Genomic DNA, 14,144 nt, shown 5'->3' with positions numbered 1-14,144 from the left:
AGAGAGAGTTCAGAGAAGGGCTACTAAACTGGTTCATGGATTGCAGGATAAAACTTACCAGGAAAGGTTAAAGGAACTTAACATGCATAGCTTGGAGGAAAGTCAAGACAGGGGGGATATGATAGAAACATTTAAATACATAAAGGGAATCGACACAGTAAAGGAGGAGACTATATTTAAAATAAAAAAACTACCACAACAAAAGGACATAGTCTTAAATTAGAGGGGCAAAGGTTTAAAAATAATATCAGAAAGTATTACTTTACTGAGAGGGTGGTGGATGCATGGAATAGCCTTCCAGCTGAAGTGGTAGATGTTAACACAGTAAAGGAGTTTAAGCATGCGTGGGATAGGCATAAGGCTATCCTAACTATAAGATAAGGCCAAGGACTAATGAAAGTATTTAGAAAATTGGATAGACTAGATGGGCAGAATGGTTCTTATCTGCCGTTACATTCTATGTTTCTATATGGTGGAGCAACAAATCTGATCCATGGAGGCCCTACCTCGCAACATTCAGAACTTAAAGGATCTGTTTCTAATGTTTTGGTACCAAAAACAGCAGGACATGTTCAGTTCAGTGGAGTGCATGCCTCAACACAACAGCTCTGTTCTGGCAGCATGAAGGGGGAACTACATAATATTAGCCAGGTGGTTTTAATGTTGTAGCTGGTCAGTGTACACGTATAAGGATAATTGATCCCATAAATAAAATAAAATATACGAAAACAAGGGAAAAAAACAGTACAACCCAATTAAGTTAGCCATACAATATTGGCTCTAAAGAGGCTAAAATGCCATCTTACATCTCACAGCTAGTGGGCTGTCAGGGCACCAAACGTGGAAAAGAAAAATGTTCCCACAAAAATTTTACATCTGGGCTGGAATAATCTTAGAGCAGGTGCTCCCAATAAATTTTTCCTGTGGAACTCTTTGACATAGTGTATCAACATCAGGGCCGGACTGGCCCACCGGGAAACCGGGAAATTTCCCGGTGGGCCACATTAAGCTGGGGCTGACAGCCCTGATGATCATTATAATAAATCCTCCCCTCGGACTGTGCCAGCCTGTCAGTCCGAGGGGAGGGAGGAGCTGGGGGCTGGTGTGGCTGCCAGCGGCCGCAGGGAGACCTGTCAGTCTCCCTGCACAGTCTGAAACCATTTCGGCCGCATGCCCCGCCCCCAAACGGAAGCTCCGCCTCCTGCCCACAAGCTCCGCCCCCACACATGGTGCTGGAAAGCTGCCCACCGGACCAACAGGAAACTAAAGGTATTTACTTTTTTACTGCCCCCCTTCCCATACCACAGCCCCCCTACCCACTATACTGCCCCCCTACCCATACCACAGCCCCCCTACCCACTATACTGCCCCCCTACCCACTATACAGCCCCCCTACCCACATCACAGCCCCCCTACCCACTATACTGCCCCCCTACCCACTATACTGCCCCCCTACCCACATCACAGCCCCCCTACCCACATCACAGCCCCTCTACCAACTGTACATCCCCCTACTCACTATACAGCCCCTATTCACTATACAGCCCCCTACCCACCTCACAGCCCCCTACCCACTATACAGCCCCACTACCCACCTCACAGCCCCCTACCCACTATACAGCCCCCTACTCACTATACAGCCCCCTACCCACCTCACAGCCCCCTACCCACCTCACAGCCCCCCTACCCACTATACAGCCCCCCAACCCACTATACAGCCCCCCTACCCACCTCACAGCCCCGCTACCCACTATACAACCCCCTACTCACTATACAGCCCCCTATCCACCTCACAGCTCCCCTATCCACCTCACAGCCCCCTACCCACTTCACAGACCCCCTACCCACTATACAACCCCCTACTCACTATACAGCCCCTATCCCCCCTACCCACTATACAGCCCTCTACCCACCTCACAGCCCCCTACTCACTATACAGCCCCCTACCCACTATAAGGCCCCCTACCCACTATACGGCCAGCCTACCCACTATACGGCCTCCATACTCACCTCACAGCCCCCCTACCCACCTCACAGCCCCCCTACCCACCTCACAGCCCCCTACTCACTATACAGCCCCACTACCCACTATACGGCCTCCATACCCACCTCACAGCCCCTCTACCCACTATACAGCCCCCTACCCACCTCACAGCCCCCTACCCACCTCACAGCCCCCCTACCCACTATACAGCCCCCTACCCACCTCACAGCCCCCTACCCACTATACGGCCTCCCCTACCCACTATACAGCCTCCCCTACCCACTATACAGCCCCCCACCCAGCTTACAGGACACCTACCCACCTCACAGTCCCCCTACCCACCTCACAGCCCCCCTACCCACCATACAGCCCCTCTACCCACTCACAGTTCCCCTACCCACCTCACAGTCCCCCATCCAGCTTACAGGACACCTACCCACCTCACAGTCCCCCCATCCACCTCACAGTCCCCTATCCTCACCATATTATATATATATATATATATATATATACATATACACACACACACACCAATAATATGTAAGGCATATATATATGTATGCATGTCTTGCCACTCCAGATGATTGAGTAATATACACACATAATATATATATATATATATATATATATATATATATATATAGTGTTTATATATATTACTCAATCATCTCGGGTGGCAACACATAGCCATACGTATTACATGTGACAATACATGGTGTAGTTACTTATGGGGCTGGCATTGATTTTTTTCCAGGGCTGCTTTGTATCCCCAGTCCGGCCCTGATCAACATCGTGGAACCCCCTCACCCCCCCCTCCCCCAAAAAAATATTTAGCACTGTAGCACTTTTCAATTAGCAGAGCGTAATGTTTTATTTTTTGGCAATTTTCTTTTTATTTTTTTTGCTATATATTCACTTCTTTTTTTATAAGGTATTTATTTATTGTCTTAAAGAAACAGCGCGCTTTATTTTCTGGTTTATGTTGTATGTGAGTGGAGCGTTTTCACAATATATAGTTCTGCTTTTTTCTAATCATTTGTATTTAATTATAGTATTACATTTTCAGCGTCATACTGTTACTTTTTTTTTTTATATTCTTTATTTTTGTAGTGCATAAGCTGATAACAGGTTGTTGCGAGGTACCCCAAAGGCATTCCTCCAACGCATAAAAGACATTTGAAACATATAGGTACATGCAAAATCAAGCACAATTTTTATATGTAGAGATAGTTTAGGTAATTAACAGTAGATGGTCTAACAGCTGATTTTGTCTCATATCTGAAGGTAATATCACTGGTATGTCTAGTCAGCTAGTTTTGGGCATCAGAGAGTGGTATTCGATTAGTGTTATTCAGGCTTAGTCTAGCTTTTATGTCAGGGAAGAGGCAAGATTGCTACACTGGCCCTGGCTATCTGCATTGCTGTTCTCTTACTGTATTAATCGCAGTAGCAGGGGTTATAAAAGTAGAAGTAAAATTAACATTAAGCGCTAGCAATGTTTGTTACAGGACTGTTACGAGTGCCTTAGGAGTTGCATGCCAGGGGTGGTAGAGTCCTCAGTATAGCTGTGTGTTCAACCAATTCCCCGTTTGGGCCAAGCTACATTTTGCCACAGGAGTCCCGCAACATTTATTTTGCCCTTGTACTGCCAGTCCCAAAATCCTGAACATCGTTGCATCTTGGCTGTTGTCGGGTAGCGGGGTTCTCTTCCCGGGCCTTGTCCCCTCTGTCGCCTTTGTGCCTGTAGATGGCGCTGTGGCGTGTGCCTTCTCCGCCAGGAAGTAGTGGGAACATGGAGTCGATGTGTGCCGGGCTGGCGTGTGGTGGAGCTGCGGTAGGGTTGGCGAGTAGATCTGCGTTGGTGCCGTGCCCGGATGAGTGTGAGTCTAGGGCGGCTGTGCATGCGCCAGTTCGCCTGCTGGGAGTTTGGTAGCGGGGACCGCATAGGGAAGGTAGGAGGCTGTTGCGGGGCTCGCAGTGCAGCTTACCCTCCAGCTTCCTCCAGAATGCCTCAAAGTGGTCGCGGATTCGTGAGAGGATGTCTCGTGTTCGGTCTGTCAGGGTCTCAGCGCTGGTCTCTGCCACCATTTTAGGTAGGTCTCTGCTGTCCTGTCTTGGCGCCTTTTTGCTTCTCCGTTTGCCCGGGGTAGACACCCCTGGATGGACCGTGTTTACCCCCGCCGGTCCGGGGGGGGGGGGGGTGGTACAGGGCTTTTCTTGCACCAGGCCGCAGTGTCTGTCGCGGTTCCAACTGGTCCCAATCGGATTGCCCGGCGTCCCATCGCGTGCCCCCTGTTGTGGGTGGCAGGAGGGTGCCTGGGATTGCCGCTTGTGTCGCCTGTAGGGGCCTTATTTTTTTAGTTTCGCCGAGTTTGTGCAGGAGCTCGTGGAGAACACGTCTCTCCGCCATGCTGGTCAGGCCCCGCCCCCCCTTTATACACTTATTTTTACAGATAGAAACAGATAGTAATCAGGAGCAGGTGTGTTTCTGTGTGTAGAGCTGGTGTTTGTATATATTAAGGTTTTAATACAGGGATGTGTTTGTTTGTAATGTTTGCATTTGCGTGCAGAGGTATGTTTAGATGTAGTGTTGTATTTTAAATGTGGATGTACATTTGTGTGTAGTATTGGTGTTTGAGTGTTTGTATATAATTTTTTTCAAAAAAAATTGTATTCTTTATTTTTGTGGGTATGCAGAATTCAAATTTGCTGTACATCAAGTGCAATATGTTATCACGTTATACAATACAGTTGAGATAAACATCACATAGTGGGTATAATTACACATATGCTAAGCCACCCATTTTTTATTTAGAGAGTCACATCTATTACTACTCTTGCTAAACACATAGATGCAATGCCGCGTATTTGGAGGGTGCAGGTAGCTAGCTGGATAAGCCCTGTTTAAGGATGTTGGGGCCGGAAACTTGCTTGGGCACTCGGTTAGGGAGTTGGGAATACACGGGTATATGGCCAGTGGCCGTTTAAACAGCTGAGTGGGGGGGGGGGGGGGGGGGGGGGGGGGGAGAGTCACCTTGAACAGAATCCCATGCTGTCTGCTCACGGAGCCAGATACAATTTTTTTTAAAAACTGAAACTTTGGAAGAAAGCTTTAAAATCAAAGTGAGCATTGGAATTAAGTTTTGAAATTAAACTAAAACGTTTTTGAAATTAAACCAAAACACAACAGATGCATATCAGGTACTTGATCTATTGCTCTGGGCGCAAACGGAGTTAAATCCTCCACGTTCCACAGCGGGCAGGTGCCCGTAGGTGCAACCGGCATCGAAAGTCCCAATGACTGGAGAAAGTTGGTCGCCTCAGATATATGGGACAGGTAGGTCGTCTTACCGGCCCCTTTCCGTCATAAGGCGATTTAGACCCCATTTATAAGGGATGGAATGCTCCCGTAGCTGTAGGGTAACTTGACGGAGGGATCTGCGCCACGTGAGGGTCTGTCTTGATAGGTCTCTGTAAAACGTTAGGGAATGTCCCTCAAAGGTAACTGTAGGTGAGCCTTTTGCAGCGCCCCTCGGTCCGACTCCCGGACAAATTTGATTAATACGTCCCGTGGTGCTTCCTAGGGTGCCTTGGTCGCTTTGGGGAGACGGAAGCAGGAGTCCATCTCTACTTGCTTAGCCTGCTTTGGGACCAACAACGTGGCTATAAGCCTCCTGCAATAATGTGGTAGTTCCATGGTAGTGACCGATTCGGGGACACCCCTGATCCGCAGGTTTCTAGCTTTAGCCTTGTCCTCCATGCCGGCCATTTGGGCCGTCAGCGTTGCACACTGCTTCTGCAATGATCCCAATGTTGCATCCGTGGCCGATTGCGCCATCCTGGTGCTCTTGAGGGACTCTTCAGTTGACACCACGCGGCCAGAGAGCGTAGAGATCTCACTCCGGACCTGCGCCATGTCTGCATCGAACATCGCTTTAATATTAAGCATCAGCGCCTTTATGTCGGCTTTTGTCGCAGGTGCCGCGTCTCCTAGCTCGTGCGGCTGTAAGGATTTGTTTTGTGCCCTACTGGGAGTGTGGACGGATTTAGCTAGGCTATCTTCGTCTGACAATTGTGTGGCGTAGGCCTCGCTCGGTGCCATCTTGACGGGCTCTTGCCGCTGTGCCGGGCGCAGAGAAGAGACGTTATCTTGCGATCCGGAGCTGGGATCAGCACGGCTTTTCTTTGTCTTTTTCCCCATGGTGCAGGGGGTCCGGGGACCTGATTGTCGGGTCCTGGAATTTGTTTTTATCGCTGAGATGTGGATTTTAGCGGGTCTCGTTGTCTTAGCTGTTGTGTGCTGCAACTTGCTTGTTCAGGCGCTGGTCAAAATAATCGTGTTTGTATATAATTTTAGAGTTAGAGTTAAGAGGTGTCTTTGTTTGTCATGTTTGTGTTTGCAGGAGTTTGTGTTGTATTGGTTTTTATTTGCTGGGATGACTACACATGCACTGCCACATACATACTTACACAGATATACCTACACATTAACAAACAGAAACAAACTGACAAATACACAGTCATATACACCCGAACACATACACACATAGGAACACATACCCTGACACACAGATACACATACTGGTACATACAAACTCAGATACACATCCACTGGTACAAAAATACACACTGGCACATACACACACTGGCAGATACACTCTGACACACAGAAACACGCACTGACAGACTGACACATACACACACAGGCACACTGGTACACAAACTGGCATAGATACCCACACCTTGACACACATACACACACTGGCACAGACACACAAACAGACACACAGATACACAATGGCAGATACATACAGATACACACACTGACACATACACACACTGACAGATACAATGACACACAGATACACATACGGACAGATACACATACCATGGCACACAGATACACCAACTGGCAACTACACACACAGATACACACATACTGGCACAATGATATACACATTGTCACATACACACTGACAGATACACTGACACATACACAAACACACACTAACAGATACACTGACACACAGATATACACACTGACACATACACACACTTAGATACACACACTGACAGGTACACTGACACACAGATACGCATACTGACAGTTACACACACCTTGGCACACAGATACACACATTGGCAACTACACACACAGATACACATGCGCTAGCACAATGATAAACACATTGGCACATACACACTGACACATGCACACACAGAGTTACACACTGGTAAACACACAGATTATTATTATTATTTCATTATTTATATAGCGCCATCAAATTCCGTAGCGCTGTACAAAGGGTGAACTAACATACATGTAATTGTAACCAGACAACTGGATGTACAGGAACAGAGGGGTGGAGGGCCCTGCTCCATGTACTTACATTCTAGAGGGTACACACTGTCATACAGATACACAAACTGGCACATAGATGTTCACACACACACAGATACACGCACTGACAGACACATACACACCTTGACACACAGACACACACATACACACACACACATGTCTATATTTGCAGTCATCCTCCTGTTCGCTTACCTTTTTTCTGCAGGAGGGTGACTTCCTTCAGTGCTGCAAGCTGCTGGCTGAGGCTGGTGTGCTCACTCTCTGCTGATTCCTCTATCCTCCCAGCCAGCGCGCCCTAAGTCTGGGAGGAAGTGACAGGCTGTCACTTCCTCCCAGCACCCCATACTATAGGGGCCCAGACGCGGTATTTAATGGCCGCCACGCCTGACCAGTACTCTATTTAGCAATACCCATGGGGTGGCCCTAATTGGTTGGGCCACCCAATGGGCAAATCGCCACAACACCTCAATTATGTTCTCAAGGTTCCCTAGGGTTCTGTGGAACACCAATTGGGAAATGCTGCTTTAGAGAGTCCCAAGAAGGTGAAAATGTAGTAGAAAAATGCAAATAAGGGAAAGAGAGAAAGAGATATTGAGCAGCAAAGAGAAAGCAAAAAGAAACATTATTGTGTATGAAGTCTAGCAATATCAACCACAAAAGAAAGGTAGGTAGGAAAATCTGAAACAGCAGAAAAACCCTAGACCAGGGGTGCCCAAAAGGTAGATCCCCAGATGTTATAGAACTATAACTCTTATGATGCTTTGCATGCCTTTGGAATGCTTTTAGAATGACCAAGTATCATGGAAGTTGTAGTTTTAAAACATCTGGGGATCTACCTTTTGGGCCACCCTGTCCTAGACTGTTGTTGTGCATGTTTAAAGGGAATCGTTCTCTTCTCTGGAAGTTACACCATTAAATAAGACATTGAAAATCCCCTATAACTCGTGTTAACCTTTTCTTCATGTGATGCTTCATTTTCCTTTAAATGTGTAAAAATAAGATTTAGCAATAGCCATCATAATCTGGCAATCAAGGCGTTAATGAAGCTCTGTCTTGTCTCTACTTTTTAAAAAAATGTTATGCCCCCTTAACTCTCACAGTCTTGAGTGTTCACCCAATGTGCCTTCACTGTGCCTGGATCTCCATCCAATGCACAGCCATCTTGAAGATCGTAGCAATGATGAAATGTCCTTGCCTTCTGCTCACACTCCTCCCCCATTAAAATTCCCTAGTATGTGCGATGTTAGGAAAAGCACAGAGGAGGTATCATGAGATTATAGGCGATAGATATGTTGGACAGGTGAGCATTATTGGAATATTGTTCTTGAAAAATAATTTAGTGCCTGTTTAAGCTTTGTCAAGCCTAGGAAAAATACAGGACAAAATAGTTCCTACTTTGTGTTCTGTGTTGCGGGTAAATGATCGGAAAAAAAGGAAATATGGCATTACAATGCCACTTTAAAGGAGTAGAAATAGAAGCATTGTTTTTGTTTCTCCTCCTCTATCTATTATCTATCAGCTATGCATTTTTACATTTAAAGAAAACAGTCCAGTTAAAACGATTTCTATGTTTTGATATTTTTGATTACCACCCCCACAATTCAGCACTGAAAGTATTAAAATAAATTAAACGTATTTCATTTATTCACTGTATCTCTCTAATCTTCCTCCTGTGAAGTCATCATTACTGATGACTTTTGTCCAATCAGATGCTTCTCTCTATTTACTACACTACTGTTAATGGCATATTATATATTGCTTTAGTGATTAAAGTTTAATCAAAATAAAAGATTGCTGCTGGTAATAAATACATATAAAGTGACATATAAAGCTTGTCTTAATATGCTGATAATAATGTAACAAAATGTGATTATTGCCAGGTTTGAAATGCTCATTTTGTCACTGTGCCTTAACAGGAGATATAGTAGAGAGCCTCTCCACTTACAACTTTGGTCTCTTTAATCTTCAGGATCAGGAAGAGCAAGCCTATTTTGCTGTGTTTGATGGACATGGAGGTGTCGATGCTGCCATATATGCTGCTATCCATCTCCATGTGAACTTGGTGCGGCAAGAGATATTCCCACAGGACCCTGCCGAGGCTCTTTGCAGAGCGTTCAGAACCACTGATGAGTGCTTCGTCAAGAAAGCAGCACGTGAGGTCAGTGATGTGTTGAGACACTGGGTTATAATCACCATTGTGTTAGTGGTCCAATTACAGCCATTCTATGACATCTGCCATTGAACTCATTGTGGTACCTGCTACATGCTTCCAAGTATATTAACGAGAATATACTAGAACAGATTATCTAAACAACAGATCTGCGTATAGTTAGTTTTCATTGCATTTCTTTTAGCTAATAGTTACTGCTCACTCTCTCCCATCATTTCAGTTCAGAAAATACTTATATAGGTATTGTACCAAATGTGCGTTCTTAAATAAATGGAACACCCTTACATTTGGATGCATTTGGAAATTAAATGACAAATCTGACAAAAGTCAGCTTCCGCTATCAAGTTTTGTCATCTCCCACAGCCGTACCTAAATGAATCCACGTGCAACATGAATTTGCAAAAAGAGAATTATGTTAAAAGTGTATATATAGAAAAACTTAAGGCTATGGTTACATACAAGGTTAGATGCAAATACTAAGGTTCTTCGAGTGTCTGCAATATGCTACTACTCAAGATATACCCATTCTAGCTAGAATTAAAATTAACCAATTAGTACTCGTCTTCTAGCAATATAAATTATTTTTTATTCTTTTGATTTTTGTGGACAGAGTTTAGCTATTTCTCTTTCTGATGTGATTTAAGGTGGGTCTATATATACATGGAGGTAGCGGGCAGGGGTAAGACCTGGAAATGGGGGGGAACAGAAAGGGTGCCAAGCAGACACACTTATACTTTGCTTTAGCATTTCCTTTTTTGCGGGGCATTCTTCTTTTTAAATATGTTTTTGTATCTTAATAAAAAATATGCATTTTATATATATATATATATATATATATATATATACATTTATATATAAAATCTTCGATAGCTCTTGCACTCTATACACAGCTATATAAACATACATCACAGATCTGGGCATCTATTCTCAGATTGTACATTATGGAACTTAAAAAAGTAGAAAGGCAAACTTCAAACAATAAAATGTATAGAAGTACAACTGAACTATCTATCTATCTAACTATCTACATCATCATCACTATCACTATCATTTATAAAGTACCAACATATTCTGCAGCTCTGTACAATTAGGGAGAAAACAGTACAATATACACAGACCAATACATCTATCTATCTCTCTCTGTCTGTCCATCTGATTTATATATCATAATACCTAAATGAGCGTGGATATTAATAGTGCATCTTAATTCTGAGACCGCAAATAATTATAGGAAGAATATAAATTCAGACGGGCCCTAATTCTTTCATTTATCATCTGCTTCGTAGCTCTATTGGTTATTCTTTCTTTCTTCTGCCTAGCATTTAATTATAACTCAGATGTCAAGCATGATTAATAGTCGCAGAATTCAGTTTTCTCAGATGATTATGAAAGATCATTATTTTTTTTTTCTTAGCTGCTATAGCAGTTACTCTGTGCCTAAAGTCCACACTTGTAAGGGTGCCCATTGCTAGTCTTTTGTATTTTGTATCAATGGGTGCAAGCCGTGATGTGGTTCTGTAATAGACAGATATACGTACCTTTATTAGTATTCATTATTCCCTAAATGCATGTTTGAATGGCATTTTTTATTACATATCTCTGTCATAGTTAACAGGATTTCAATGTATTTTGAGTGTCTGCGGATCTTACAAAAAAAAAATTGCATTCTGAAGTCATCCATTTTCTTTTCTTAACATTTTGGCTTCGCACAGCTTTAAAGAGTTTATTACATTTTTCTTAGGTATGGATCTTTTGCTGCACGCTTTTTTAAGGAGTGAGCTGACTTAATGGAAATTCTTTGTGTAGTACCTAAATAAGAATGTGTGGGTGCCAGCCTTTGCACTTAAGAAATGCCCTTTCATGTTCAGCCCTGGAATTGCCAATCTTAAGAGCTCTCGAAGAGATAGTTCCCTAAGTCTTATACCACGTCTTACTGTCTTCGTGCGTCATTATTCTGGGTGTGTTACGGAGTTCCAATTATAGTCCTTTCACTTTTAACTACAAAGCCCACATTGGGTGCCATATGTAACCTGTTTTTATTTTTTATTTTTAAAGAGAGATGCAGAGCATTTCTGTTTACGCAGATTCTGCTGCTAAGGTGGTATCTTATACAGTGCCTTGCAAAATTATTCACCCCCCTTGGCATTGTTCGTGTTTTGTTGCCTCACAATCTGGAATTAACATGGATTGTTTGAGGATTTTCATCATTTAATTTACAGAACATGCCCACAACTTTGAAGATTTTCTTAAATTTTTTTTTTATTGTGAAGCAAACAACAAATAGGACAAAATAACAGAAAAAGTCAATGTGCATAACTATTCACCCCCCTAAAGTCAATACTTTGAAGAGCCACCTTTTGCGGCAATCACTGCTCCAAGTCGCTTTGGATAAGTCTCTATGAGCTTACCACATCTTACCACTGGGATTTGTGCCCATTCCTCCTTGCAAAACTGCTCCAGCTCCTTCAAGTTGGATGGTTTGCGCTTGTGAACAGCAATCTTTAAGTCTGACCACAGATTTTCTATTGGATTGAGGTCTGGGCTTTGACTAGGCCATTCCAACACATTTATATGTTTCCCCTTAAACCGCTCAAGTGTTGCTTTAGCAGTGTGTTTGGGGTCATTGTCCTTCTGGAAGGTGAACCTCTGGCCTAGCCTCAAATAACACACAGAGTGGTACAGGTTTTGCTCAAGAATATCCCAGTATTTAGCACCATCCATCTTTCCCTCAACTCTGACCAGTTTCCCAGTCCCGGCTGCTAAAAAACATCCCCACAGCATGATGCTGCCACCACCATGTCACCAAGAGTGTGCCGCCGGATTGGCTTGGTGGAGCACCATGATGGCGGCATCAGCATGGAATGCGGCCGGCCCCCTCCGAGTGTGCCACTGGACCGGCCACCCGGTGGCACCTACATGCGCAGCCCCCAGGTGCTGCGGCCCACCTGGAAATTTCCCAGTATCCCGGTGGGCCAGTCCGGCCCTGGTTGGATCCTGAGACTTGAAATACCAGAAAAGTCCTAGGTTGATATGACTCAGTCCACCAGGGATCCATATCTGTATACACTCCTTTCCTTATAAAGAACAACAAATCTATCCCACTATGACCTTATTGTATCAGTTTCAAATAGAGTTTATTTCTGATATCTTCTGTTCCTTTACTCTGACTGAAGAAAACTGATCAGACATGTCCTCATAATCTAACCAGCCAAAGAAGTGATTTACAAGATTACTCTAACATACAAACTCCTAGCATGCCTTGTTCCTTAAAAAGAACACCCGCAAACTCAAAGGATCTCCCGGCCGACCCATGCAGGCCCTAAGCTCAGTGAGCAAGGCCCAAACAAGAAACTAAATGCCTTTATGGGAGCACTACACAGACATGCAGAGCGGTGCAGGGAGCATCAGATCTCATTTCCGGCTGGAGGCCAAGTGGTATATTCTTGCAAACTCCAGTCACTGAGAGCATTGCCTCGTGTTTTAATGGCGATGCTCTCACTGATGCCAGTGCTCATCTGTAGCAGTGGGCCACCAGTTAGAGTGTACACTGTACCACCAGAATACCCCCCTCCCTTGGCCAAAGGTAACAGAAGTAACAAAAGTGAGGGGGGGAATAAATATTTATTATTTTATACACACACACGCTTTTGCATTTTCTTTCTACAACAGCTAGACAGACACATACATACACAATCTCTGCAGCTCCATGATACATACAATTTACAATTAGTGGAAACACATGAACACTACAGTCTCTAGCCACACATAGTACACGCCAAACATAATCCTTTACATACACTACAGCACAAACGGTTATCCCTGCACACACAATCCCACAATCAGCCTCAAACCACATACAGCACCAAAGACAGCCTCCCCACACATGCACAACACCTATTACTGACCATGTCTCACTTTTTCCCTTTGGTATCCCCCCTTTTAGGGACAGAGACAAGTCACCAGCAAAAGCAGAGCTGTGTCTTTATTAAACATATACAGGGCACTGTTCCCTTGCTAGAGCTCTCCCAGGGCTCTGCACATGAGATGCCATGGAGGGATAGCAAAAAAAAATACTCAATTTGAGATGGTACATGTGTCATTGTTGATGACATGACATGCCCCCTCTCTGTTTCCACCCCCTTCTACTGCGCTGCTCGGCCTTTAATTGCGTGGGCTGAATTTTTTCCCCCAGTCTGGTTCTGTTCCCAAGTGTCCCTATTTTGGAAAGGCAGTCTCTATTTTGGCCCCAAATTCCGCTGTTCCTCTTTTCTTACCTAATGTCCCTCTAGGAACTCTATCATGTTGGTGTGTCTAAGTGTTTAACAGAGCTCCACAACAATAATACTCCTACAATAAATGTGTTTACAAATCAGTCTGTGTAAATAAGATACATTTTTCTTGTTCTAAATTACATTTTAGTTTAACACAGATTGTTATTACATGAAGTGATACAAATACCCATAATCTCTTACTGTAATAACTGTTAATACAGTGATACATATAAGACTATCGTTCTAGGATAGTCAAACAGTCATATGTTATAAGTAACTACTTAAGAACAGGAAAAATCGCAGATATTATATACTGGATGCAAATTCCTTAGTTCAGGTGTTTCCTTGAATAGTGTT

The 14,144-nt window shown here is 43.9% G+C and overlaps 1 protein-coding gene across 1 annotated transcript in view; it reads left to right on the top strand.

Annotated features, from left to right (window-relative positions):
* The window catches only part of PPM1E (protein phosphatase, Mg2+/Mn2+ dependent 1E), a 299,607-nt gene that overhangs the window by 199,480 nt on the left and 85,983 nt on the right, over positions 1-14,144 (top strand). Inside the window, exon 4 of the mRNA XM_063456941.1 lies at positions 9,316-9,504. Within this exon, the coding sequence (XP_063313011.1) occupies positions 9,316-9,504 (189 nt within the window). The remainder of the gene's footprint in view (positions 1-9,315; positions 9,505-14,144) is intronic.

This window comes from Pelobates fuscus, chromosome 1 (assembly GCF_036172605.1).
Source record: "Pelobates fuscus isolate aPelFus1 chromosome 1, aPelFus1.pri, whole genome shotgun sequence".
NCBI lineage: Eukaryota > Metazoa > Chordata > Amphibia > Anura > Pelobatidae > Pelobates > Pelobates fuscus.
The sequence above is the reverse complement of the archived record's forward strand: the minus strand, read 5'-3'. Positions and strand labels throughout refer to the sequence as shown.